Genomic DNA, 27,876 nt, shown 5'->3' with positions numbered 1-27,876 from the left:
ACTTAACATGTGATCTCTACCCTGATCCCAACTTTGTCTTTAATTCCACACATTTCACACAGATTCGAATTCCATTACCCATAAACATGTTTTAAAGTGTGTGACAATGTAATTTTTCTGTGATAGTTTTGCATATGGTCTTGGAATATTTCTTCATTTGGAATAAGAGTTAACACTGTTCACTCAGTGTGTGCTGCATCATAAATACAAACCAGTGCTGAAGACACCAGCAAGCAAGTCTCAGCTTTTATGTGGATCAAATGATACATGGATGTGTCATTTTTGGTGGCCATAGATTCAAAATGGGGAAAAAAATAGTGAAAATTAGATTCATTTCCAGTCTATCCTGTATTGTCCTCTTAAGTCATTTCTGCCCAATGTTGCATATATGCAACAGGGACCAAATATGTACACCTGTGGGCTGGGCAAAAATGGGTTAATTATTGCTGAATTTTCAGATTTCCAATTTGCTGCATAGTGACTGAAGGGGTCACATTCTCCTTCATGATAGTTACAACTTGACAAAAACTTTTCTGTTCACAAATAGGTTGACCATCTCATTCTCATTAAGCAGTACAGGTACTCCCCCACTTTCCCATGGTTCATTTTTTGACCTTCTGCTCTTTCAACACTTCAGTTATACCTGGAAGTCATTCATTCAATGCATGCTCTGCTCTTTCAACCTCTCTGCTGTTCTAAATGCTAAAATTGGCCTTCTCCATCTTGATTTGCATATGACACAGTGATTCAAACTGTTTTGGTATATGTGTGTGTGAGAGAGTGTGTGCCAACTTTAGCACTGGGTCTATTCCCATTCCCGAAGGCATTAATGAGAGTCCATTTGCAGAAATCTTTGTGTGACAGCAGGCATTTGCAAAATAAAAAAGACATTTGCAATTGCTAGCTAAAAAAGCATTGGAAGCAATATTTGTAAACTAAAAAAAGACTGGGTTCCACTTTTCAATTTAGCTTTTCACCACTGCTCCAGTCTCTAACCTGTCAAATGAACAAGGAACACTTGTACTGGAAATGTATGTTTGCTTTATCAAACTGCTATATTTTCATCAGAACAGTTCACTACAACCATTTGACATATCACAGTTGATCCAGTGAACCTAGGCGAGTAGAATTAGCAATAGATGGAAGAGTCTTACATCAGTGCCAGGCCATATCTGACCACGTTAGTTTGCAGATACATATTCAATGTGTGCATTTCTGAAGCCAAGGATAACCATATGCAGAAGCAGCTTCTGCACACATAACTTGTATATGGACAGATTTGAGGAACAGCCTTTTCATTGAGAACGCACCAAAATAATGTATTTATACACAATTATCAAAAGTCGATCTAACGAGAAATACAAAATCAAGTTGGGATGTACCAAATTTGTATATCTTCACCTGCAGAAAATATATGTGCACATGTAGATGTTCACGCAACAAGTCTTATTTTTTTCTTTCTTACTGCTGGTTTTATCTCATTTTCTTATCTACCAGTACTGCTAGCTATTATGATGTGTCTTTGCAAATTTTGTTTTATGAACTACAAGTTGTGGCCAGCAGACCAAACTTTATTCTCTCTACAGAAAACTAACCACTGCATTTGGCGATCCTGTATCTTCTCATGTTTCAGTGTTCTAATTTCTAGACATGATAGTTTTCAGCATTGTTTTCTCAAGAACATATCACATTTCAGTACTTTATTAAATGCTTATATTCATTTTACAAATTAGCAGGTCCATTACATGGGGATCAAAACAGTGCAAGGCAGTGACACAATTTCTCGATTTATGTATCAAAAGCAATATTGTCACATGTATAAAAATAAGAAATGTGATTTGAAATAAGATATTGATTTATTGTCCTTGCTAGTTACTCTGGAATATCTGTTAAATAATGAATAAATGGCCGTCCATGAACACAGCCTTTATGTTGATTTCCAAGTTGTTTCTCCATTCTGCATATTGTGTCCTCTACAACTTCCTTTGATAAATATAAAGGCAGCTGCCGGGACAGTCGCACTGCTTCTCCCTATGAAGCAAAAATAATAGTTTACATTTGGACACCCAACTTGGGACAAAAATAAATTCAATAATGTGATGTAGTGCAGAAAATTTTCCATAATGGATAATTTTTCACTGCTATATATTTTCACTGAAAAGATTTCATTTTTAAAAATGAATATTACCAACATAATTTAATACAAAAATAAATTGAACTGTTTCAAAGTGTTTTTTTGGGCAATTTTCTTAGATGGTGTGTGTGTGTGTGTGCGCGCAAAATGAGTAGGTATCTCATTTCCAAGTTGTTTCTCCATTCTGCATATTGTGTCCTCTACAATGTCCTTTGATAAATATAAATGCAGTTGCCAGGACAAAGGTAACTTCTTTGCAGTTCTAAAATCATTAGGCTAACCATTTTCAGTATTTTTTTAAATCACTATGGCATAAGCCACTTTGTGCATCCTTGTATTGGTAGGGAAAGATGAACTGAATGTGTTTTAATCATAACTGAAGCAGGGACCTGAGAGAAGGCACAGAGTTGAAACAAATGGGTCAAAGCGGTGACAAATGGGTCAAAGGAAGAAAGAAAAAGAGCCTAATGATAGAAAAGGCTGGGTACTGTTGATGGAAAGATGAGGCACAGACAGGTGTGCAGAGAAGGTAGCAGAGGGTGCAATCCTAACCAACTTTCCAGCACTGCCATAGCTCTACCAAAATGGTGTACACTGCATCTTGCAGTGGGGAGGCAGTCAAGGAGGCCTCTTCAAGGTAAGGGCAACTGTGTTACCTTACCGTGGGGCTGCATTACGACTATGTCAGTGCTGGAAAGTTGGTTAGCATTGCGCCCTAAGCTGATGGCTAGGAAACAATAAAAAAGAGACAGGGTGGCTGAAGGAAGAGGGACAGAGAATAAAGCAGCTGAGAAACAAGAACTGAACTGGATGACAGAAGAAGAACTAGAAGAAAAAAAGAGGCAGCTGGGGCATACCTAGGGACAGGAGATGTATGCTGTTGGCTTTAATAGTAGATGAACAATTAGTTGGAGGGGAGAGGAAACATGGAATTGCACAAGCATAGTCAAGTTTTTCAGGTTTTTGTTTGCTAACAGTAGCATCCATTGCTGTGCCAAAAACCACTCCTCGTGCTCAGCATTGTAACTGAATGGTAGAAGAAAAAGAGAAACATGCCACATTGCACAGCTCACCACATGGTTCTCTCAACAGAGACTCATGAAATGGGCAACAACAAGGGCAGAGAATTGAAATGATGGGGAGATAACCAATTAGGCAGATATTTGACTCTATAATTTTAGTGATTCTATATTTCCTTAAATTGTTAGAGTAAAACACATAAATAACCGCTTTATTACATTATCTCAGTGATTTTCAACCACTGAGCCATGGCACATTCATGTGCTGCAAGTGGTCCACAGGTGTGCCGCAGGGGTTTGGGAGAGGGTTATTTATTTGTAGGGCCATTGGGGGATGTGAGGCTTCCACAAGCAGTGCTGTGTTTGTTAATTATTTGTTAATTATTTTTAAAAAAACTGATGGTGTGCTAATTTTAGCCCCTTATCAGTGTGCTGTGAGATGAAAATGGTCAAAAATTGCTTATCCCCATTCATAGCATATGCATAACTAAGAACTCAGCCAGGATATTTTCAGTCTTAGACAAAAGGAACCCTTTACCACAAGCTGATACCAGACACTAAACAGAAATGTTCTAGTTATTAAATTCAATTTTTCCTTCTGGTATCCCATTTTCATCTCTTATGTAGCTATATGTTTTGTATAAAAACATCAAGCTGAAGAGTTATCTTTTATAAAGCTGCACTTAAAGAAATATGGTAGAAGGGAAGGCCTACTAAACTAAAATACACAATACTGCTGTTTCTTACCTCTAAGTAGTTTACCACTTTGAGAGGTCTACACTCATGGACCTCCTGTGCATTATTATTTACCACAGCACTCAGAATTTCTTTCAAATCTGGTACCCCATAGTATGGAACACAGTTGGTCATTGCTTCTATTTCTAGTTGATTTTCCATAGCGGAAGCACCTATTAGTAATAAACAAATTATGTTAATATCTGGAGTTATTGAGTGCATTCTACATGCTGTTTTAATTTATACTTCCCCAAAACATGCATACATGACAACCACCAAGATGTTAAAACACTTAAAAGTAGCTATTAGAATTCAGCACAGCTAAAAAAAAATATTTTTCCTTCCCTGAACTGAAAAAATATGACCATCTCTCAAAGCATTTTATATCAATTATAAGTCATCACTGCCTTTTCACATGAATTGGAAGCACATTCTAAGTTCAAATCCAGCCATTTTATTTTTTAGTATGTTCATGTTTGGAAAGAAGCCTAAATCCCAAGACACTTATTAAAACATAAGTGAAATTAAAGAAGATGCTGGAATAATTTCATATTGTTTAACCCAGCCCTTGTCTTTAGAATACTTGAGATGGCTATTAAACTTGGAATCAGCTTGCTATTTTAAATTGCAGTTGACTGCCTAAGTAGAATGATTTCCTACACCATAACCAATTGCCTACACAAAAATTATTTGTTTTTTTTTTTAACAACTACAAAATCAGCAATGAGCAACCCAATCCTGAGCTGCCCGGGGTGCCCAGCCTTGGCAGCACCGAGAATGGCTGCTGTCAGATCCTGCGCGCCCCGGTCAGTTTACCAAAAGGTTTACCAAAAGGTCAGTGGTAAAGTAAAGGCGCTCGTGGAGGGCGCCGAACCCTCCACGTGTGCCTTGGATCCGGTGGAGCGGAGCTCCACGGACCAGCCTCCCTCCCCCCTGACACGCCTCCCCCCATCCCTGTCCCCCGCCTCCCCTCGCCCTCTCTCTGCCCCCTGCTGGCCTCCCCCCTCCCCGAAACACCCTGCCCCCCTCCCGAACCCTCTTACCATGCTGCGGCTCGGCAGTCCATGAGACCACCGAGCCATGGAGGCTGGGCGCCCGCCCCACACTAGCCCAGCGCTAGCCCACCACCGGCCGGCGCACTGAGCCCAGGATTGGGCTCTGAATCATTTGACAAAGTCTTTTATATACAGAAAGCAATATTAATTAAATTTCTTGGCCATCTGAAAGTGACCACATCAAGGGGTGCTACTTTTGGAGATAGATCCTTGAACATTAACCACATTTAATTTATGCAGTAATTTTAATCACATTTCTCCTTGAAAGTAAGTTGCCCTGAAAGAAAATGAATACAATATTTGAAAAAGTAAAATCATGTAATTTAAACATGTTGTTTCCATTTAGATTTAATTCTGATGTATTTCAGTTGGAATAAGTTTCTTTTTTAACAATAACCTGGTCTGAAATGTATCTGCACTTAATGCAAACATATTGTCCCTTAAAACTGAAGTTATGATCCTCTTATGAAACACTATTTTTCTTTGTAAATAAAGAAGTGTTGGGAAAACATTTTCCTTAATCATCATACAGCACAGCATTTCATGACATCTGAGACCAGGGAATGGCAACAAATCACCAGAAGTGTCATCTACTGATTCCTCAGAGCTATCTTTTCTCCTATTTTATGCTTAATTACCTTATCGCTCAGTTTGGCTCATCACTAACATTGTTATATATAGTTTTATTGCTATTGCTGATTTTAACTTTTGTTGTTACCTGCCTTGCAAGGACCCTTGAAAGATGGAGTGTAAATATTTATTTTTTAAGAGCATGTTATTCTACTTGCCAATCAAATAACCTTGAGATTATAATCCTATATCATGGAGAACACTGAACTGCCCCAAAACTACTACCAGCCCATCCTCCTGATTGAGGGGTGGTACACAAGTTTATAATCTATCCTCTGAGGTTGTATGAGGCTCTCTTAGGTTTATACCAACATATTTTTATAACTATAGCAACCACTTAGTATGCATCTAAATAATAAATGGAAATTGGTTTAATGATTTTATTGGCATTTTTTTCTTGGTGATTTAAATCACTTTGATTAAAATCAATCCACTCTTCACTGAAACAAAATTTACTTCAACCTAAATTCACTTAGTAGTGACTGCCTAACAACCTAAATGGATCAATTTTAACACACACAAGGTTGAGTACTTCTTTCAGTTTTTGCTGATCTCCCCTTTCCTCTGTAGCCTCCTAAACTCTGTTCCTGAGCACTGATGTACAGATATTACAGGGAGAAGGGCTCAGAAGACTGCAAAGGAAAAGGACACTAAACAAAAATCACCCTCTATCCCTTGCACAAATGGAGCTCTTCTTCCACAAACGAAAGGGGCATTTTTAGGAGATAATCCAGTCATTCTAAGCATGATAGTTAATACAGATTCAGTGCTACGTAAGAACAGTACATCTAACATTGCCCTTATTTCCTCAGGGCAACAGAGATGTGTTTTATATTTGGACCACATACCAAAGTTTCTTTTAAATTCATATTACAAGTGTTTTATTATTAAAAATATAGACTGCTTTTCAACAAAACATTTGGTGACTTTGCACACAAACTTTCCATCATACTCCCTAAACTGTTGAAAGATAGGTCCTTTAAATTTCAATTATTTTTATTTTTGAAAACTTTATTTTAAAAAGCAGCTTATCAATCTCAAGTAAATTAGTAGAAAACATTATTAAGTCTTAAGCAATTAAGTTTTAAACTGAAAAGAAGGCTTACTGAGGAAGAATCAACAGAATTCCCTCAAGGGAAGTCTTATTTCACCATTCTTGTAATTTGAAAATATCAATGTGATATTGGGTGATTGGGTGAAACAGCAGATCTTATACACTTGGGCCATTATCCAAGGTAAGAATAGTCTCAACCAAGTCCTACTGAAATCTGTGTGACATTGGGCTTTCAAAACACTTTTTAATTTTATTTTTATTTAACAAATTTAGATCCCATTTTTCAAGTACTGAATCTTGAGATGTGTTAATGAAGGCAAGTTATCTTGTGTATTTTACTGTTCCAAATGCCAATAAAGGTTTATGAAATGAAATAAAAAAGTACTGAATCTCAAAGTGACTTACAACAGAATTTTGTAAGAAAATATTAAATGCAACAAAACAGAAGAAGAATGGGCAGTAAAAACAAATAAAACAGTAACCACAATAAAAATTTATCACGCAAACAAGGCCATTACAAAAAGTCTTCAGATTTTTCCTCAACACTGCAAGTGAGGGAGCCAAATTAGGACCCAATCCTATACAATGTGCACTGGCTCATTGCTAGCACGCATTGTCGCAAATGAGCCATAAGGCACGTTTGCAGCCCTCAGCACTGGTGGAGCACCCGTGCTAGCTCAGCGCTGGCTGATGCTGGGCTAGCACCAGTGGAGCACCAGTGCTCTGCTGCTCAGTGGTTGCGTAGACCGCTGGGCAGTGGAGGTAGGTGGGAGTGTGGGGGAAGGGAGCCTTCTGGGGCAGAGGGAGGTGGGGAGAGTGCTGGGGGAGGGAGCATGGTGGGTGGGAGGCAGGACCCCTGAGCCTCTATGTAAGGCCACCCACGGAGACTCTTAATTCTACACCGACCCTTGGGTTGGCATAGAATTGAGTAGCCCCATTGCGGAGTTACTTGCCTTACCCAGAGGAAGGGGACAAAAGTTCTCTTCTGAGGAGCTGCTGGCGCTGCCTGCTGAGCACACAGGATGCGGCAGCAGCCATTTTCGGCACTGTGACCGTCCCATACATTGGGCGGCTCAGGATTGCGCTTCACATTTCTCTAGGAAGGATGTTCCACAGTTATGCCACTACCAAAAAGGCTCTAATAGCACAATCCTGTGCCTAACTATTCAGAAGAAAGTTTCATTTTGTTCAGTGTGGCTTACTCCCAGAAAAGAGTGCACAGGTTTGCAGCCTAAATTCATCACTGACACTGGGACAAAATATCCTTTAGAACAGATCATCAGTTTTTGAGCTAAAAGTAGCCTGGGGAGGGGAGACTGGAGAAATGGCACAAAAGGAAGAATTAACATGCCCTCTCCTAGTCAATCAAATTTGCTCCAATCAAATTCAGAGCCCTGTTTGTAGGCAAAAATGAATAAAATTGGAAGATTCAATGACAGAGCTCTCTTGCATCTCATTTGGTTTGGTTTTCAGTTTATTTTCCTGAACATCTCACCATTTCTATGGCTACACCACTTGTCTGTTTACTCCTTTGGAAGTGTTTTCACTTGGGGTTAAAACAAATCATCTCAACATGCTGGGAGCGATATAAAAGGATAACCAAACAGTTCTTATTTTATTTCTGAAATACAATATTTATAATATAAGTACCACATGAACTTTAAAACTTTTGCAACCTTTTTTGTTACTTCTAGGACCTTCAGAGTGATCAGAAGTAAACCCATGAGATAATTTTTATTCCAGAGAGGCAGTTCAGTTTCTAAGGCAAGCCACCATTTTATGAGTTTCAACATTCTGGTAAAATATTAAAATTCAGGACAGGGATATTTCTAATCACTTTTTCCAGTAACTTTTTTTTAATCATGTGAGAACAAACATTGGAAAGGTTTTACATGGCAGGTAATTTTTTCCACTTTTCCTACTACTTTGATCAGTTTCATTTCTTCCATAAATATTTGCTTAGCTTCTCTTCCATAATTAGGAAGGTTTGAGCAGACTGAACATTAAGAGGTAAAGTGACAACAATTTCCTCTGTAAATCCACAAAGGAATAACTGGTCAAATTACTTTAATTCCATTATACTTTAAAATTTAGGCAACTTGTATTTAAAATACACGTTGTACAGTATTTATGCACCTCTTCAGACAATTTCCACAGATTTTTACAAAGCCCTGAATGATTCCCAAGGGAAAAATATTCCAAGTTACAAATGATTCATTTCCAAGTGATTTAAACAATATGACCTTCCTCTGTTACAGGTGTTACATCTTTCTTTCCAAAATGTCAAAAAAATGTTATTTTTGGAAAGCGTCCTTTCTCTGGCCAAGAAAAAACACAGAACTTTTAAGCTGTCACAAAGCAACCCAAAGTAACCATAATATTTGGTGCAACAATAGCCATGTGCATGCTAATGGCTGCATTTATCTGCATACAGCATAATTTATCCATTCTGTCCCTTTTTTCTGCATATTAATTATTCTGGCATCAGAACCGAATTTCATGGCTTAGCTCAATTAAATCGTAGGTAATATAAAACAGTAATGATCAGCAACCACAACATTGAGTTGGTTTTCAAAAAATTAGAAAGTGAAGACAAGCAGTTTTGTTTCCAATGGAAACTGGTGTTTATTCAGAGATATTACATTTGTGGCTATGTAGTTTATTTTTTGAGTGTTGCTATTTTTATTTTAAAATTCTGTCAATTTAAATTAGTATTTTTCAATCTACCTGTGGTCTTCTGGGCCAAAATAGAGATTATAAATTTTAAAACAAACACTGTATTCTTGTACATTGAAATCTACTCAAATACACTGACTAGAAATTTATTTATAAGCTAAGTTTAAAATCAGCATGTGGCAAGTGTTTATCAGGTTGTGCATGGCTAAGAAAAGTAAGTCAGTATCTCACATTAGAGGGAATATAATTAGTTTTTCATCAAGATACTTACCCAAAGTTCCTTTTGGGGAACGATCCTTTAGGATTCCCATATGTTACAACAGATCTGTCAACATTCTACATATGGGGGTAGGGTGGTAAAGCTATAGCATTTCTAACAACTCACAGCAAATCTTTGCTTAGACCTAGTGAATTACCATCTAGGCATCATATTCCAATGAACACTAACCTCCCACAGAACTGTCAAAAGTAGTGTTTGAAAGATGTTTTGGGGAAAATTTGTAGTAGTTTCCACAAAAGGACCCTATGCCGGTTGGGTTAATCCGTGGCATAAGTAACAAGAGATTTGTAGCTTGCCTCAAGCAGAGTACAATAACCCATAGACCTCCTTGTGGCAACAAGTCAGGCCTACACTCCTCCTTGCCACTCCAAACACTATTCTACTATCTTTCCACCAGCTTAGCAGTTTAGAAGCAAAGCCACACCAAGATATGAGAAACTGAATAGTACTGTAGCATGCATTAAAACAGTACTCTTACTTTGATTACTCTTAGGTGAATGTGCAAATAGCAAAGTTTCCCCAGAAGTTGATCACTGCTGTTACGACAATCTTGCTGTGTCAAATCAATATAAGGAAACTAACTGGGAGCAAACTGAAAAAAACAAACCCACCATTTTGTGTTTTTGTTTTTCGTTTGTTGGAATTCTGAATGGTAAAATTTATTTACCAAATTTTAACCCTATCTTTCCACTCTAATGAAATATGAAATGATATAAGATTACCAAACAATCAAAATAATAAATTAAAGTACAGCAAAGAAAAAAATAATACACTCATGAGACAAAAACAAAACAAATAAATGCATTAGATAATCAAAGGCCAAACTAGATGCACTAGTGACAAATCCATGATTTGTAACTGGATGTGCAGGGCAGATTTTGGTTTAAATTTATCACCCCAAGGCACAGACTGAGAAGGTCAGGGGAAAGTCTGCATGGCTCACTTACATGCCCCTTTTGTTCCTTAGGGTGGATACAGAGCTATCTGTAATTGGGTCTGATCCAGTTTCAATACAGTATTCTGCCATCACCACATCCAATTTTGCCCTAAAACAGTGCTGGTGCCAGTTGCTGGAGGCCCTGGGACAAAGCCATACTGAGCCCTGTGTGTTGCTCTATATGACACACTGAGCGTAACCTCTGCCACCTATATTGAGAATTTGGGATAGTCTGGCCAGACTGGGCTCTCTGAATGGGTTTGGACCATTGGCTAATACCCAATCTGGCCTATTTCTTATTTGACCCCTGCTCTAGCACAATGCCATTTTTCCTATTATTAAGTCCTAGTGAATGTTTTCTTTCCTGACACATTTGCATAAAACAGGGGTGTCCAAAGTTTTTGGCAGGAGAGCCACATCATCTCTCTGACACTGTGTTGGGGGCCAGGGAAAAAAGAATTAATTTACATTTAAAATTTGAATAAATTTACATAAGTTTACATAAATATATTAATGATGAACTCATATGAATGAATGAAGGTCTTGCAATAGCTCAAGGCCTATAAAAGGCCTTGCACAAAGCAAGGCTGGCCTTTTCTTTGCTGCCACTACTGCATCACAGACGTGAACCAGCAAGCAGTGGAGGCAGCCCGCATCCCACAGCTCACACAAGAGGTCAAACAATTGCCCTCACGCTGAGAGCAGTTGCATTGGGCCAGTGTGGGCTCCAACAAATCTCCAGAGGGCCAGAGGCTCATTGGAGACTGGGGGCTCCCTGAGGGCTGCATTGAGAGGCCTTGAGGGCCGCATGTTTGGGCACCCCTGGCATAAAACATAACTCAGAGCCCAATTCTAAACAGCATATGCCACCTCACTGCTGGCGTGCATTGTTGTAAACGTGCCGTAAAGCACGTTTGCAAGCCCTCAGTGCTAGCCGGTGCTGGACTAGTGCTGGTATAAAGCCGGTGCTCTGCCATTTGGTGGTCACCCGAACTGCCGGCAGCGGAGAAGTGGGTGGGAGCATGCGGGGGGGGGAGGCAGGGAGGACACATTCCAGGGTAGTGGGAGATGGGAGAGGGACTGGGACTAGTGGAGCTCAGCTCCACAGGATCCTGAGCTTGGTGTTAGGCTCCGAGGCCCAACGCGGTGGCTCTTGATTCTGCAGCAGCCCTTCAGCTGCCGCAAGGGTGCTGCAGCAGCCCTTTGGCTGCACCCTTCGGCTACTGCAGAATGAAACATCCCCACTGCGGGGCTACTACGAACATCCCCTTCTCCCGAGGAGCTGCCGACAGCTGCCTGGTACACTTAGGATACCACAGCAGCCGTTTTCAGCACTGCAGCAGCCCTGCATGCCAGACAGCTTAGGATTGAGCTACTAGTCATCACTCTCCTGTTGAAGTAAGAAAAAAGGCAACTACAAAACGTTATATGAATAGGGTCAAAAACCAAGATAGGATGCCACATCATACCTGGTAGTATTTTTATCTTAAATCCATTCGCCACAAGTCTTGAATCTGACAAACAGAACGATTGATCAAATCTTACACTTTCCTTGGGCATATTGCGAAGAACGTCCATGTAATGAGACCCACCAAGAAGACTGAAATTTTTTTTTTAACAAAGATAAAGTTTTAAACAAGAGATACAGAATAAAATATTCTGATAAAGAACAAGCATTACATAATTTATAGCACATTTATCAAAAGGATTTTCAAACTACCTTATATATCACAAATACCTGTCAGTCTCTTAATAAGGTTCTATAGACAGTTTCATCTCATGTCACTTCTGCCAACAAGAGCAGTTTGGCCACCAGTACAATTGCTGGTGGCCAGCTGCATTGACTGGTGGGAAAGCTTCTGTCAGCCAGCGTGTAGTGAGTAGCAGTGGAAGTGGGCAGTGGGTGGAATGGGGGAGTTTCTGGGTGGAAAGGGACATGGAGAGGAAGGTGGAACGGGGAAGGAGGGGGGCATGATCAGCAGTGGCCAGATCCTAGCCTTCTCTCTTTCTGCCACCTTTACACACCTTGTTCTGCACCATGAAAACAGCTGGCACAAGGACGAGGAAACCAAGAGGAAAAGTGGAGGCTTCCTCCAGGGCAATGGAACAAAAGTTCCCTTATTCTAAGGAGAATTCTGCAATCCTCCTACCCCTACGATGCAGCACGTGCTGATAGGTAGGGGGCTGGGAGGAGTTTAGGTAGGATTGAGCTGCTAGTTGTATCTAGAGAGCTGAAACAAGAGACTTGTTTTGTGGTACAGAAAAAGTAAAAAATCACCTATTTTCACAGACACAATACTGAAAAAAAAAATCATTACCTTTTTTCACATACGATTATTCCACACAAAGGGCAACACCTCCAAATACCTAGGGCAGTGGTTCTCACACATTTAGCATCGGGACCCACTGTTTAGAAAAAGAATCTTGTCGGGACCCACTGGAAGTGATGTCATGACCGGAAGTGACATCATCGAGCAGGAACATTTTTAACAATCCTAGGCTACAATCCTACCTACACTTACCCAGGAGTAAGTCCTATTTACTATCAATGTTAAAAGCATATACATAGTAGTCTGTTAAAAGTACAGGTCTGTAATTTTTCCCCAAATGCAGTCACATGCTATGGTAGCATCAAGTCTAATATATTAAAAATAAAATATTGAAATGAATGGGGACCCACCTGAAATTGGCTCACAACCCACCTAGTGGGTCCTGACCCACAGTTTGAAAAACACTGACCTAGGGCATTGAAGAAATCTAGCTAAACTATATTCAAAATTAGATAAGTCTTTCCCAGCATTTATCATCTAGATGTGATAAGCAATTTAAGCAGAGGTCCCAATTTCCTCAAGTACTATGCAAAAACTACTGCTTCACAGCATTTAAACTGCTGCTATGTTTTTCTAGCATCAAAAACACATAACTACTGTACTCTGGACTTAGTTGTAATTGTTGTTTCATATCATCAAATGGACAAGTACTTTATTTTGAAAATGTTTTAAGTGTCATAAAATCAAAACCTTTAAGATGTTCTACTTCTACAATTACTTTTACTTTCTTTTCACTTTACCTTTCAGTTAATATAATTGGTTTGTCCAACTTCTGTAGAGGTAGCTTATGATTTTGAAGAAGTCTTTTAAGCAGAAGGGCTTCTTCTACTCTGTATGGATTCAGCATCATTATCTTTTTCTCAGAGGCAATTATCCATGCATCAGGAAAATTAAGAAGATGAATTAGGCAACGTTCATCTTTTTCTGAATCTTTGTTTTCAAGCAAATGAAGTTTATGTTTGAATGAATCCATGGAAAAAGGCACGTCTACCATTTTTATTGCTTGGCAACTACGTTTCTTTTCCAATTGAGAATGAAAAAGGTTGTCAAGTTTCTGCTGATTAGATAGGCAATCTTTCAGTTTGGACTTGTATTTTTTTCCTCTTTCTTTTCTTGCTTTCTGCATACTTTGATCCATTGCTTTTCTGCTTTGCCTATTGTATCGCTCCAGGTCTTTTTCAGCTTTGTCCTCATATCTTACAAAGAGAAAGGGGCAGAAAAGAGTAAAGCACTTGAAAAATGTCTATGGTTCACTCACAGAATTGTTCAATACATTTCTTTGTAGTTTATCTTTCAAACAGAAATGGTTTGGAAAAATCAAGTTTTCTTTTTCTAGTCCATGTTAATATCTTGGTTTTGTCTCTTATAAATAATCTGATTTTAAATAGAAAACACTGTTCAACAAAAGTAGTGTACTGGCAATGCATTATTTTGACTGATTGTATATTCATATTATTTACTGTGACTACTGTAATCTGATTAGTCATGTCCCTTTATTTCCCTGAATGATAAAGAATAAGGCAACAATTCACTATGATAAATTGTGATACTCAAGTATAAGTCAATCTCACAGATAAGTTGAGGGAAGGTTTTCAGCCAAAAATCATGGAATTTTCTATGATCCTTGGATAAGTTGGGGGAGGGGGGTTAAACTTAGGGGGTGGATGATTTTACCCAAGGCCAGATCCTGAAAAATAACCTACCAGTAATTGTTACCCAAAAACTGTACAGTCTCTAATTTATTAAAAATACAGTACAGTAAAAGATCATAAGATACATTTTTATTCATAAACTTTTTAAAATTCTGTTCTTCACAACCTTTTTGTAAACACTATCAGAGACATACCGGTAGAACTATTAATCAAATCCTTCTTTAAGGTGCCTAGTGTATTAAGCCAGAGGCTCTACATATAACATACAACATATAACACATAACTGCGAGTGTGCAATTCAATTCACAGCAGAGACAAGCAACAAGGAAGGTGCATGAGCAAGTGCAGTTACACATAGTTGTAACCTGATTTACTCAAATATAGACCCCATTGCTTTTCATGGGTGTTATTAAGTAATGGTAAGTTAAGTAAGGGTGCAATTCCAACCCACTTTCTAGCACTGACATAAGGGCTGTGCAACTCATAGGTAAGGAAACAAGCATTCCCTAACTTTGAGGATTCTTCTGTGAGTGCCCCCCAACTGCAGGATGCAGCACACGTCCCATTGGCACAGCTATGCCAGTGCTGGAAAGTGGATTAGGATTTGGGCCTACGTTATTCTTAAGTAATACTGCACTGTACCCTTGGACTTTGTTTCTGATGGAAATGAGGATTACATCCTGGTGTTTAAAACTCAGACCTCTGCCAAACATTTGGGCCTTTCTGCACAAAATAGGCAGTACAGACTTGAGAAGCCACATTGCAGGGCTTGGGGCTTCTCCCAAGGAGACCTCCCTCACCCTTGGAGGTGCTGCTGGATGCAGCTGTAGCCATTCTGGCCCGGCTTTAGAACTGGGCTGTTGATTGATTGGTCTGTTGACAGAAATGACCCGGAGGGGCAAAAAAAGCCACTTCTGGTCTCCCAAGGGAAACCAGAAGTGACATTTTCACAGTATTAGGCATTTTGAGGCCCGGAGAAGGGAGCTGCCCAAGCCTCAGAGTGCCTTATATGGTGAAAATGTCACTTCTGGATTCCCTCAGGAAACCGAAAGTGGCTTTTTCTTTCCCTCAAGGTCACTCTGAAGCCCACAGAGGGAGTGGGTGGACGCTCGCTGCCTCTGTGGGTTTCAGAAAGCCCTCCGGAGGGGACCTGAGCACAGCTCCGGTCCTTTAGAGAGCTCAGGTGGAGCAGAGTCTGGCTCAATGTGGGTCTGGGGGAACAGCGATGAGCCTGATCCGTGGATGAAAAATTCACTGATAAACAGGCTCCACCTGTAGTTCAAACAGTACATTTATTTTAATGCAGGTCATTCTTATCATGTATACTGTACACTCATGTATACAAAGCCTATCCAGATTGAACGTAGTAACTGACTGGCAGCAACATCCATTATCATGGGTCTGCTTTTCCTAGACACTGCCAACCAATGACATAGAGCTAGAAAATAAATAAAAGGGAGAAGCTATAGCAACCTTGTGATTTTAAGGTCTCTGTCTGCTATAAAAAGTGGCAACCCTAATCAAGTGGTTGATAAACAATCATCATCTCAGAGGAGAGGACTACTTTACCCAGAAAGTTCACAGTAGTTTGCTAACTTCAAAGAAAAATAGCTTTGTTAAATTTCTGAAATTTGTTTTATGGTATGGACACCCAAGCAGGTGATAATGAGTGACCTTGTAGTACAGTATACTATTCAGCTAAGCCAGTTTCAAAATCATAGTGGTTCATTAAGTAGTCATGGTTGATCTGAAGTACTCCAGAAGCAAGCTACTAAAGCCACAGTTCAACCAAACTTACTAGGTAGTAAGTCCCATTGAACTCAGTGGGTTGTATTTCTGAGAAACACACTCAGGATTGGGCTCTTCATGAAACAGACTAAACTAGAATGATAAATTCTAATTTTGATGGCACATACATATGTTGCCGTTGAAAAAAGTAAACAATTACATTTATATCCTAGCTTTCTTCCGTTGTGAAATACAAAACTACATGAGGCTCTCAGGTAGTCACACATGAGACACTGATCCTGATCTAGATAGTACTTATGATTAATAGATATAAGCAACTATTGCATCTTTTAAAAGCCAAATTTTATTTTTTAAAAAGAAAGTAATCCTCCTCTGACAGTTCCCTACAACAACCTTGATCTCAGTCCTGCTTCTACCTAAATCTGTGGTAAACTTTCTATCAATTTCAAAACATGGAATAAATTATACAGTTGATTATAAAATTATGTGTACAGTTGACCCATTTTGTTTACAACTTTTGAACATCTGGATATTGAGAATGTCCTTTTTCTTTACTCTAATGACAATGTTATCGCCTTTTTGCCACAAGTATAACCTACAGGACTGGATAAGTCGTTTGCTATAGCCTTTTCAGTGCTATACTGATTAGGTGCTTCTAATTCCAGCAATCCAGAAGTGCGAGGAGGTTCAGTCTTTGTTAGTCCCCTGCTGGTCCTCATGACTGACTGAGTCTGCACAGTTGGCTCTCTACAATGAATGCTAGAGTGTTCCAAGGGAAAGGTAAGTGTCTTTGCCTAGGAAACTTGGCAAATTTCTGGTAAGGCATAATACCCCCCATTAGACACAGATGTCTGGATGTGACCTGAGATAATGGCTGGGATCCATCATTCCAGAATGGAACTCTGCATACATGTAATTACCATCTACCTATGTTTGAACTCCCTGGCTAGTGTTAATTACAAATACAAAATATGAAGTATGAACTAAAGGCAAGCGTCCATGTAAAAGAAAATGTAAATTTATGTGCAAGAAGTTTCACATATATTTAATGCAGATGATAAACACATTTAATCAGAAAAACTGAAAGAAAAAAAATCCAGCAATACGAAGCTTTATAAATCAGCAAGTGGTAGGTAATTAGCAATAAAATATCTATGTAACATGTTACAACAGTTGAGCCAAAAGCATTTTCCATTCTGTTTTTGAAATTAATTGGGATACAATTTATTTTAGAACATAATGAATCACATAGGATGGAAACCCAGTGAACAGATGTGAGGTCTGCAAACTTACTTCTTTTTCTCTTCTCCATTCAGTGCCTCCCACATTTCCTCCATTCTCAACATTAGTTCTTCTGTGCTTGCCTTCATATTTTCAGTCAGCAATCTGGGACGACGGTCTTGAGCAAAAAGGGCAAACGCTGACATGGGTTTCCTTATTATCTGACTCTTAATTAAATCATAAGCTGTAATCTGTCCCACTTTATCATTTACCACATTTGATCTGTTAGTATTTTGATGGTTTTCCTGTTGTAGTTGGCCATCACCATCATTTTTCTTTTGAGTTCTTGTTCCTTCTTTTTCAGGAATCAAAATCTGAACAGGTTCCAGGTTTTCCCCTTTGGAATTTTTAAATGCATTCCCCAGGCTCCATTTATCAGCAGCAACTTCCAAAGACTCTTTTGTAATTATGGCTCTCTCTATTTTTCCTACTTCTTGGAAATGGTCATTTCTCAAATCATCTTCAATATGATTTTTAGAATGAATGTCCATTAAAGTATTTCTATCTAGCTGAAATATTATTTTTTCCCTATTTTGTTGTATTTCACATGGCAAATTATTTAGTGAGCTGTCCTGAAATCTATCACACCTGGTTGTCTCATTTTCAGATATTTCTTTTTCAGTAGGGATATCGTAAGGTGAATTATTACACACTACTTGATTCCTCAAACAGACATCCATGTCATTTTCTGTTTCACCATTTTGCACATCATTTCTAAACAAAAACATGGAAGTATTTACACACAGATCTGTGTTACTGCAGGATTCTGTTTCATTAACAGGTACATCTGTTTGTTCTATGTCATTAATGAAGGTATCTATTGAGGTAGCATCTGTTGTATCAGTTTCAGAAGAAACATTTCCAGATAAAGGCCCATATAGTGATGTCAAGACATCTTCAATGGCAAGACAAACAGACTCCTAAAAGAAAACCCAGAGGGATTGTGATAAATAACTGTTCATCAATTAGAGTATAATTAAATCAACTCAAAAGCCCTAGGAAATTGACCTGGCTCTGCTCATTGTGAAAACTAAGTCATAGCAAAAAGAAGCAGACTCAGGAAACAATATTTTTAAAAAAGTGAAAACAAGAAAGAGTCCTGGGGTTCCTTAAAGGCTAACAAGTTTATTTCAGCATAAGGCCCATTTTATCAGATGCAAAGGGGTAGACTTTAAGATGCCATAAAACATGTTCTTGTTTCTGTTGCTACAGAGTAACATGGCTATTCCTCTGAAATCTAAAAATTAAGTAACTTTTTATTGTAATTACTGCAGTAAAATATGCATGATTCAGTTAATGTGTGTGAATACATGTTAACTGAATACCTGAACACCATACCTTATTATGCAGCAACACATGAGATTTATCTGGTGTTAAATTGACATCCACAGCAGATGGCGGAATAGTAATGTTGATAAAGAATACAGGGTATGAACGATTAGAATCCTTGTGAGATTTCAGGTTATAGTACTGCTGAGCCAGCTAAAAAAAATACAAGAACAGAGCTGAATAGATGCTCTCCAGTTTAAGATAAATGCAACACAGGATTAAAATCAAATGTTTCATTATCTTCTATATAGTAGTAAATATACAATAAGATTAATCCTATTGTATTTTGGTGGGAAAAAGTCATCCTCTTAGCTGAAAACTGTCAGCTATTGTTGCAATTCAAAGAGTTGTCAAAGTTTTAAAACAAAATGACTTGCAGATAACGTATTGCAGTTTCAATACTGAAGTATTGCGGTATATATCAGTATATACTGATACTGAAGTATTGCGGTATTTCATCTACAATTGTTTTCTTGTATTAACCACTAAAAATAGATGATAGTCTTGTAGATGCTTCAAATTACACAGCTTAGTGCAGCTCTAAGCCTACCAAAGCTTACCAAAGAGGTAATTAGTGCACCAATTAATGCATTATCATAATCGGTGAGAACAAACTTTCACTAGAAATATTAAAAATACTGGAGGGGTCCCATATCCGCAGATCCCATATCCGCATTTACAAAACTGCAGATTGGGTCCGGTCTCCCCCCCCGTGTGACCCTCCCCCATGCGCCCCCTCCAGATGTGCATCTGAGCCCATCTGTGCATCTGGGCTCAGATTGAGCTCAGCAGCTGAAATGTGACTTCTGGTTACACAGAGACATCGGAAATTATGTTTCTTCCACTTTCTCCATGAAACCGGAAATCACATTATTTCAGCTGGCCTACAGAGGGTGTGCAGTCCCCAGAACACAGGGATAGGCATTTGCCCATATCTGTGGTTTTAACTATCCACAGGGGGTTCCAGAAAAGAACCCTCACAGATATGGAGGCATGCTTGTATAGCAATGTCTCTCATTTTACTGTTCCTGCAATAGAGAAATTCATGGCCAGGATTCAAATAGCCATGGAACTAGTTCTTCTACCCTAAGGGAGATCTGCACTTGTCACCTTTTCCAAAGACACTGTGCAAATCAATTTTGAAATTAAAGAACATATCCAGAACAAGTTGTGATATGGTCTGCTGTAATGATTTTAAAAATATTATGGGAATATTATGGGAAGAGCTGAATTCAGCTCTTTGGAACTAAATCAATTTTTTATAATCCACCAAAAAACAGGTAAGAAGGCAGTACCTTGAGAATTTCTTTCTGGTACACTGGTCGATTGTTTACAAAAATGAAGCTCCTGTCTGAACTTGAATTACTTATCAAACAACTATCTGATTCCGGCTTTGGAAGGAAGCCAGTAAGAAATACCTAAAATTGTAATGAAAAAGCTGTAAATTCATTGATACAAACCACTGAACCAGTCAAGAAAGATCAGATTAGAATGGAGAAATAAATGAATTTTTGTTACATTTATTTTTAAAGCATCTCTACCCCATCATTTTTAAAAATAAAATCAAGAGAGTTTACAGTTAATAAAATACAGAGCCAGAGTGATGCAGTGGATAAAGCCCTGGGTTTAGATGTGGAAAATACAGGGGCGAATCCCATTCAAATACAGAAGTCAATGGCTGGCTCTAGAACTCACTATTTATCAGACAGACTAATTTCACATAAAGGTTATCAGGTTAAAACATTGCTCTAAGAGCCTTGAAAGAAGAATAGGCTAAACATAAATAATATTTCTCCGGAAATAAATAAATAATAGAGAAATAAATAATATTTCTCTAACATAAATAATATTTCTATAATAATAATAATAATATTATAAATAATAATTCTCTGATAAAAATCACACAACACAAACCTTCAGATTTTTACACATCTGATCCATTTGAATTCACAGATATTAAAATGCTAGTTCTTCTGTTACAACTAGGTGCCAACAGAAAGAAAAGAAATCAAATGTGACTTTAAAAGTAGTTTGAGGATTGCAAACCCTTCAAGGTAGGACAACCAAATTCTACATTCATGACTAGCAAAAGGCAGGGAAGGGAAAATGACCAAGTGTAAACCTAACACTGCTTCCATGCAAACCATGTTTTAAAAAGTGAAAAGTAGCCTCAAGAAAACGTACAGGTGGAGCCTCGTTATTCACAAGGGTTCCGTTCCTGGAACACATGCGAATACTACATTTCACGTGAAACCAAGTCACGCAAAATTTGGGCTGCATCAAGCTCCAAACGTGACCGGAGCCTTCCGGTTGCTGTACGCAGCCTCCACAGGCCTCAAAATGGCCTCCGGAGATCCTAGAAAGGCACTTCCGGTTTTCGGGCAAAAACTGGAAGTGCCCTTCTAGGACCTCTGGAGGCCTTTCCGAGGCCCATGGAAGCTGTGCGCAGCCTCTGTGGGCCTCAGAAAGACTACAGAAAGCCTTCTTCTGAGGCCCATGGAGGCCGCGTGTAGCCTCCACAGGCCTCAGTGATGCCTCCAGAGATCCTAGAGAGGCACTTCTGGTTTTCACCCAAAAACCGAAAGTGCCTCTCTAGGACCTCCACTCAAGAAGGCTGTGCATGGCTTCCATGGGTCTCTGGAAGGCTCAGGTGGGGCCAAGTCTGGCTCCACACACGTCCTGGGGACCTGCACTAAATCAGATTCACAAATAAAAATTTCACAAATAAAGAGGCTCCACCTGTATTCTCTTTTCTGCTCTCTGAAAGAAAATGTCCCCTCTTCCCTCAAAAACACCATAGAGTTACACTGTTCCTAACTACAGTTAACACTAACTAGGACTGCATCATAAACCAGTGTTTCAGACTGGTTTGAAATGAGTTTGCAAAGCATGGTTACAGGCAACCTGGTTAGTGTGTAGAAGCAAAAGTTAGTTTTAGACCTAGCCTGTAGATTAAAAGTGAAATTGGAACTGGAAGTGGTGGTGGTTAAAGCATATTAAAACAAAGTGCTGACAGAGATGTTACTATACAAACTGTTCCTAGATAACCATGTTACAAATTGACCTAAGCCTTTAGGGGAAACAAAACCAGGATGTTCTTATCTGTAAATCTTAGGTAAGGTTGGTTTCAGTACCTTTCAAATAATGTTGAAATGTTAGTCTGCACAAATAATAACGCTGTACTAAATAAACCATAAAGAAGGACCACTGACTTGTCATGTTAAGGCAATTAATATGCTCTGTCCTTATGGCTGTAGATCTCTCACGACTGTAATCTAAGAATAAAGACTGACTCTGCCTTCTTTGCTACACTGATCATGGGAAGAATGCTTTTCTTTGACAAGTGTTAAGCATGTTTAAGAGTTGTTGCACAAGTAACCATCAAATGGAATAATATAGAGATGTTAAGAGATAAATAGCAAGTCAACCACAAACCAATCACAATCTATAGAACACTTAGGCAGACTTCCATGATTTTATCTGCCTCATTCAGTAGTGACTGGTGCCACCATCTGATGAACAGAATGAGACCTGGCCTTCCTCCAAAACCTGGAACAAGAGAAATGGGTGGAGATCATCCAACAGTTGCTAGTGATCCCCATCCCTTTCCCAGCTCCTATGCTAGGAGGAAGCCTGCGAATTGGCTGTCATGTTGCCAAGACAGCATCTTGGAATGACTTGGTCATGCAGAGTCCAAGAAACAAGCTCCATTCCGTCCCACCAGTTTCTTGTGCAGAAGAGAGATGCATGATAGTTCTGCTTGGGCACTGCTCAGTCACGGCACTCTAAAGCATCTCAGCCAAGCAGCGGCTGGCCAACCTAAATGCTTCCCCTTACTCTATTCTTTAGAACAGGAGTCTCCAAACTTTTCACTATGAGGGCCACATCATATATTTTACACATTTTGTGGCCGAAAAAAATTAGTTTTATAAATGAATGAATGAAATTTAAATGAATGAATACATTTTACTTAGATCTTTTTTGTAATCAGCATATGATTCAAAACAAAAGAGAAATGTGACAACTGCAAAGAAATAATGAATAAAAATGTCAAATATAACAAAAGCTCTGACAAAAAAATGTTGCTGTGGGCTGCATAAAATTTTGGGGCAGGCCAGATGTGGCCCCTGGGCCATAGTTTGGAGACCCCTGCTTTAGAAGGAAAAGGTGTGTTCGACAGCAACAACAGCCAAGTCATTTTAGACCACTCATTACATGAGCATCAACTAGGCACTTTTCACAATTGTTTTTACTTGGTAAATACCCATCCTAAATACCACTATGTGGAAAGTCACGATACTGATTTTTTAAAAAATTCTTGTCAAGTATGTTTATATAAAAATGGATTGTACTGCAATGTGTGTCACACACTTCCCTGCCCCCACCTCTATCCAGTACCCCACCTCTGCACCTCCTCTAAAAACTCTGCAGGTCAGAGGACTATCCAGAATAGGATTCTGTGGCCCATGGACAGCTCCAGTGTTATGGGGAGATCAGCAATGATCTCCCCCCCCCCCCCCGGCATGAATGGAAGTGCCTTCTGTTTGCAGAAGGGAAAGTTAGGGTATAACTCATTTTGTTTATGACTGCAGTGTAAAGGCGAGGACTAGGCCACAACGTAATAAATGATAACTTTTACTCTTCATGTGATCATCCTGACAAATATATGATACAAACTGGTGGCACACACGTGTTGTCTGCAATAATCTTCTGTATTATATACTGGGGAATTGTTTATGCAGAGAGAAAAAATACCTCTTGACTGTGGACTAGTCCTAAACAACACTGCAAATGCAATTGTTGGCATGCATTTCAATAACAATAGCAGTGTATTTAGCAGAAAAGAAAGAAATTTCATTATTAGCAATCCCACTACAAGCACGCTACTCAAATTTATATCTTTATTCTTCAAATCAAAACTCTGTTTTGTTGATGAGAAACATATACATTTATAAACTTACCTTGGGATCGTCACAGTGGTGTTGAAAAGGTACCATGTTACCCATAACGGCAGTTCCCAATACTGCAATCAAAGCCATTTTATGATCTGATACCCTATTCTTTTGCCAGACAATGTTCTGAAACAATACAGCATAGACATTAAATTTAGGTTTATTTATTTAGCAAGAACATGACATGTCCACAAGCATTTGAAAAGAAGACCTCCCATGTGCAATGTGTTTAACATTCTGTTCCTCGTCACCATATACATTCATTACTTTCTTGCAAGTGAATAACTGTGCTCCATATTTTTCATACTGTACCTCCATTTTCAATATCTGAAGCAACTGGGCTGTCTCTTGGGATGCATGGACAAATCTTGGGATTTGCTTAGATACACTGTCTTAAGTTTTATTTTTAACTTCATTTTAAATAGGAAATTTCAATAGCCTTCAAAAGCTGAAATGAGCTTTTTGATTCGCAGGGGCAGAATCTGTGCTTCTAGTTTTCCGAAAGCAGTTTAAAGCATCAGGGAACCTCACAGAGGTTTCTCCATTGCAGGTGGAGGTCATGCGAGGCTCCGTGAGCCTCAGGTGAGTAGGGGGGTGGATTTCTGTGCAGGGGGGCAGCGGTAGCCTGTGGGGGGGCGCCATCACAAACTGTTGCCCTGAGTGCAGGACTGGGGAGGTCCACTGCTGGGTGAGTGAATTTATTCTATTTTTCAACTGTTTTAGGGAGATAAAAGATTGGCCTCAGGCCTCCATCAAACAAACTCCCTTAACCAATCAATTGAGGACTCCAGAAAAAGGAAAATTCTTTTTTTAATTCCTTTGGAACAGCAGTCTTCAACCTTCTTTTGTGCCATGACCCCAATAAAGAAATCAAATATGAGATTGTGAACCCACTGTAATTTCCTCCCTCCTGGGACACTATCCACCTACTCCCTGCCCCTATTATGCCCTTCCAGCATTGTTCACTGTAACCAAATCTTACTAGAGAGAGAAGAAAAAGTTGCCTGAATCCTGGCACTAGTAAAATCTATTTTAGCATCATTACTAAGAACCTGAGCAGGACTGGAACACAATCTCCTGAAGGGGTACACCTTGTAGTGCTCTAATCCAGTGATGTTCAACCTATTTCATTCCTGTAAGTTGCCACGACCCCACATCTTTGGGACCCATTTGGGGACATGACCCCAAGGTTGAAGAATACTGCTTTAGAAGGATTGAGACACTGATTAAAACTAGTTATTCAGTGGATAGTTTACCTACTGCAAGTGAGTGAAATGATTTCACAGCCTGCCTCTTGGCTCATCCCTTGCATGTAGCCTGTAGCCACATGTGTTCAAGCTACACAGGACCACTCTCTAGCCCAGCGATTTTCAACTGTGGGAATCTGGGCGAGAGTCATTTATTATTAAGGCCATTGGGGGATATGAGCCCCCCACCAGCAGCATGGTGTCCCTTGTCAGATGTCAAAAAGCTGATGGTGTGCCTTGACAATTTTAGCACCTTGTTAGTGTACCCTGAAAAAGGTTGCAAGTCGCTGCTCTTGCCACATCCTTTCACCATGGTCCAAACCACAGGAACTTTTCTCTTTTCCACTTCCTCTAACATTTTTCTCCCTTCTACCACCTTCCCTGCATCCTAAACCCCCACTTTTTAAGTCCTGGGTCTTTCTGGGAAACCCATCAAATTTCTCTATGTCCCCTATCTTTCTTTCCTCCCTTCATGTTCACCTACTATGCATCTGCTTTCTACTCCTCCTTCCCTCTTCTTTCTTTTCTTCCTACTTACACTTAGGGTCCAGCCAAGAGTGAATGGTCAGAAATAGTTGTTGTTTTGAATTGTGGGCAAGAGGGCAAGCTTACCCAGGCATTATTTTTTAAAAATTTCCCCTTCTTCATTTTTGTTAACTATCTCCAAATAAATTTCCCTCAGTTTCCCTTGTCCTTTCCCAGCTGAACTGCATAGCCACTACACAGTATTCCTCCACACAATTAGGTTACCCTCTTAAATGCATGTCATACATGTTTAAAAAGCACTCACAATAACTGGCAGGGGGTGGAAGTCAGAGAAAAATTATGGCAGGGGTTTACAGTGGCAAATATTAAAGCTTGCTTAGATCTGTGCCATGGTTTTGCTCTGGAATGTTCTCCTCGCCCCATAATTGTGTGGAATGATTTATTCTCTCTTTATTACTGATCTCTCATCAAAATGGAGGGTGTTATTGCTCACCTTTGAAATTTTTTTTATAAAAGTGTACAGTAATTGAATATAAAGTTGCAATTGATGAAAATGCACATGCATTAGTAGTGTTTCTCAAGGTTTGTCCTCTGCTGTACCACTTCACATAGTCCACCTATTTGAAGTACCATCAGAAGTAAATGGTGATGACATCATTGCCAGTTACTTCTGGGTTGGGAGACCAGCTGTGACATGCCAAACAGCAGTAAGAGGCTCAGAGTGGACGGGACAGCTTTTTTAAGCACAGAAAAGCATGCTTTGGAGCTCTGCCCACTGAGCCAAGCTTCCTACCACTTGCACGGTAGGAAGATGTCCAGGGGTGTCACGAGTACCATCAGACACCAACTCAAGTACCACTGATGGTACCCATATCACTAGTTGAGAAACACTGCATTAGTATCATCAACCCTCCCCTTACGTTAGTGGAGTTTTTAGTAAGGGGAGACATATTCAAAAACTGAGTAGTAAACTTTATACAAACTGACCAAAATTCAAAATAAGACAGCGTAATCAAAATGTAACATTTTGTGATTCCATTAATCTATGCTACTGATCCAGTCCAGATGTGCTCGTGTACAGAAGGATGCTTACTGCAGTTGGTTGTAGCCAGCAGCACTGACATCAGCTGTGATTAAGTATTCACATCAGTGCACAGAAATGGGCAGTCACTCCCACATTTAGGGCAAACATTCAGGATGGCATGTGTTGCAAGTGGCTCGATTTATGCCAGATGCTTTCTCCTGATTTCAGCCAATTCTTCCTCCCCCCTGCAGCCCCCCTCCATACAACATGCCATTATGTTCTCAGAGGTCCCCCAACACTCATGAGCTGTTTCTGGGGGTGCCAAAGTCGCTACCCACAAGCTTCCTTCTGAATACACTTGTTTGGATACAACCCATTCTCAGCCATTTCTTGCTTCTGTAGAATTTTTGTTTGGTGTTGGTTGTCTATTTTGTATGTGTATTTTGTATGTTTGAGTTAAGTTTTATGGTATTTTATCAATTTGCTCATTTGGTGGGCCACTGTCAGATACAGGAAGCTGGACTAGATAGGCCTATGGCCTGATCCAGCAGGGCTCTTCTTATGTTCTTATGCTTCTAACATGTTGCTAGCTACATTGAGAACCTCCCTCAAGGAAGAGAGGAAAGGCAGGATATTATTATGATTTTAAAATGTCTTTCAAACCCAATGTGCATTGATTTGAAACTGCACTGTTGTAGTGCAACTACGAACACGCAGTTCAGAGGACCTACCTCAACTGTACAGGAGCCACTCAGTTTCCCTGCAGGCATCAGTCCCTATTCTGCACATGGAGGCCAAACTTCTAGATCAGGGTTTTTTCTTTTCTTTTCATGCAGTGGGGTCCAATATGGATTTGGGTATGCAATGAAACACATTTCTAATAGTCTACTGTACACATAAGATGGTTGCAAGTTTAATATAAACAAAATGGTACTTCCTTTGGCATCAGTGAGATGCCAAAGATATAAACCTCAACTTTGATAGTTTTAACATACTAGTTATTGATTTTATAGTAAGCCTCCTTTACATTTATTTTAAAATTAACAACCTACACATATTTTGAAACAGAACTTTCATTGAAGTTACTTGGGGAAAAAATCTATTCTATTTTATTTTATTTATAAAATAAAATGAAGTCACTAGAATAAAATCTCTTGAAAATGGTACTAAGTCCTATGATCTTGTCAAAATTTAACAAAACAGAACTAATTAGTTGAAATTCAAGTACTCAGGCATCAATAGTGTCATTGATCAAGATGTAGATTCAACAACAATGCCAATATATGAACCAAGTCACTGTATCTAA

The 27,876-nt window shown here is 39.2% G+C and overlaps 1 protein-coding gene across 6 annotated transcripts in view; it reads right to left on the bottom strand.

Moving 5' to 3' along the window:
* Window positions 1-1,024: 1,024 nt before the first annotated feature.
* The window catches only part of PMS1 (PMS1 homolog 1, mismatch repair system component), a 59,464-nt gene continuing 32,612 nt past the window's right edge, over window positions 1,025-27,876 (bottom strand). For 2 of the 6 annotated variants that reach the window (XM_066635466.1, XM_066635475.1), the window contains exons 6-13: window positions 23,823-23,939; window positions 20,157-20,279; window positions 18,871-19,014; window positions 17,545-18,452; window positions 13,591-14,046; window positions 11,990-12,120; window positions 3,901-4,061; window positions 1,025-2,031 (exon numbers count right to left, since the gene is read on the bottom strand). In XM_066635466.1, the coding sequence (XP_066491563.1) occupies window positions 1,873-2,031; window positions 3,901-4,061; window positions 11,990-12,120; window positions 13,591-14,046; window positions 17,545-18,452; window positions 18,871-19,014; window positions 20,157-20,279; window positions 23,823-23,939 (2,199 nt within the window). In that variant the 3' untranslated portion in view covers window positions 1,025-1,872. The remainder of the gene's footprint in view (window positions 2,032-3,900; window positions 4,062-11,989; window positions 12,121-13,590; window positions 14,047-17,544; window positions 18,453-18,870; window positions 19,015-20,156; window positions 20,280-23,822; window positions 23,940-27,876) is intronic. The other 4 variants (XR_010794801.1, XM_066635487.1, XM_066635496.1 and 1 more) reach the window with 4 other exon arrangements.

This window comes from Tiliqua scincoides, chromosome 1, assembly GCF_035046505.1.
Source record: "Tiliqua scincoides isolate rTilSci1 chromosome 1, rTilSci1.hap2, whole genome shotgun sequence".
Lineage (NCBI taxonomy): Eukaryota > Metazoa > Chordata > Lepidosauria > Squamata > Scincidae > Tiliqua > Tiliqua scincoides.
This window is presented reverse-complemented; position numbering and strand designations above follow the sequence as displayed.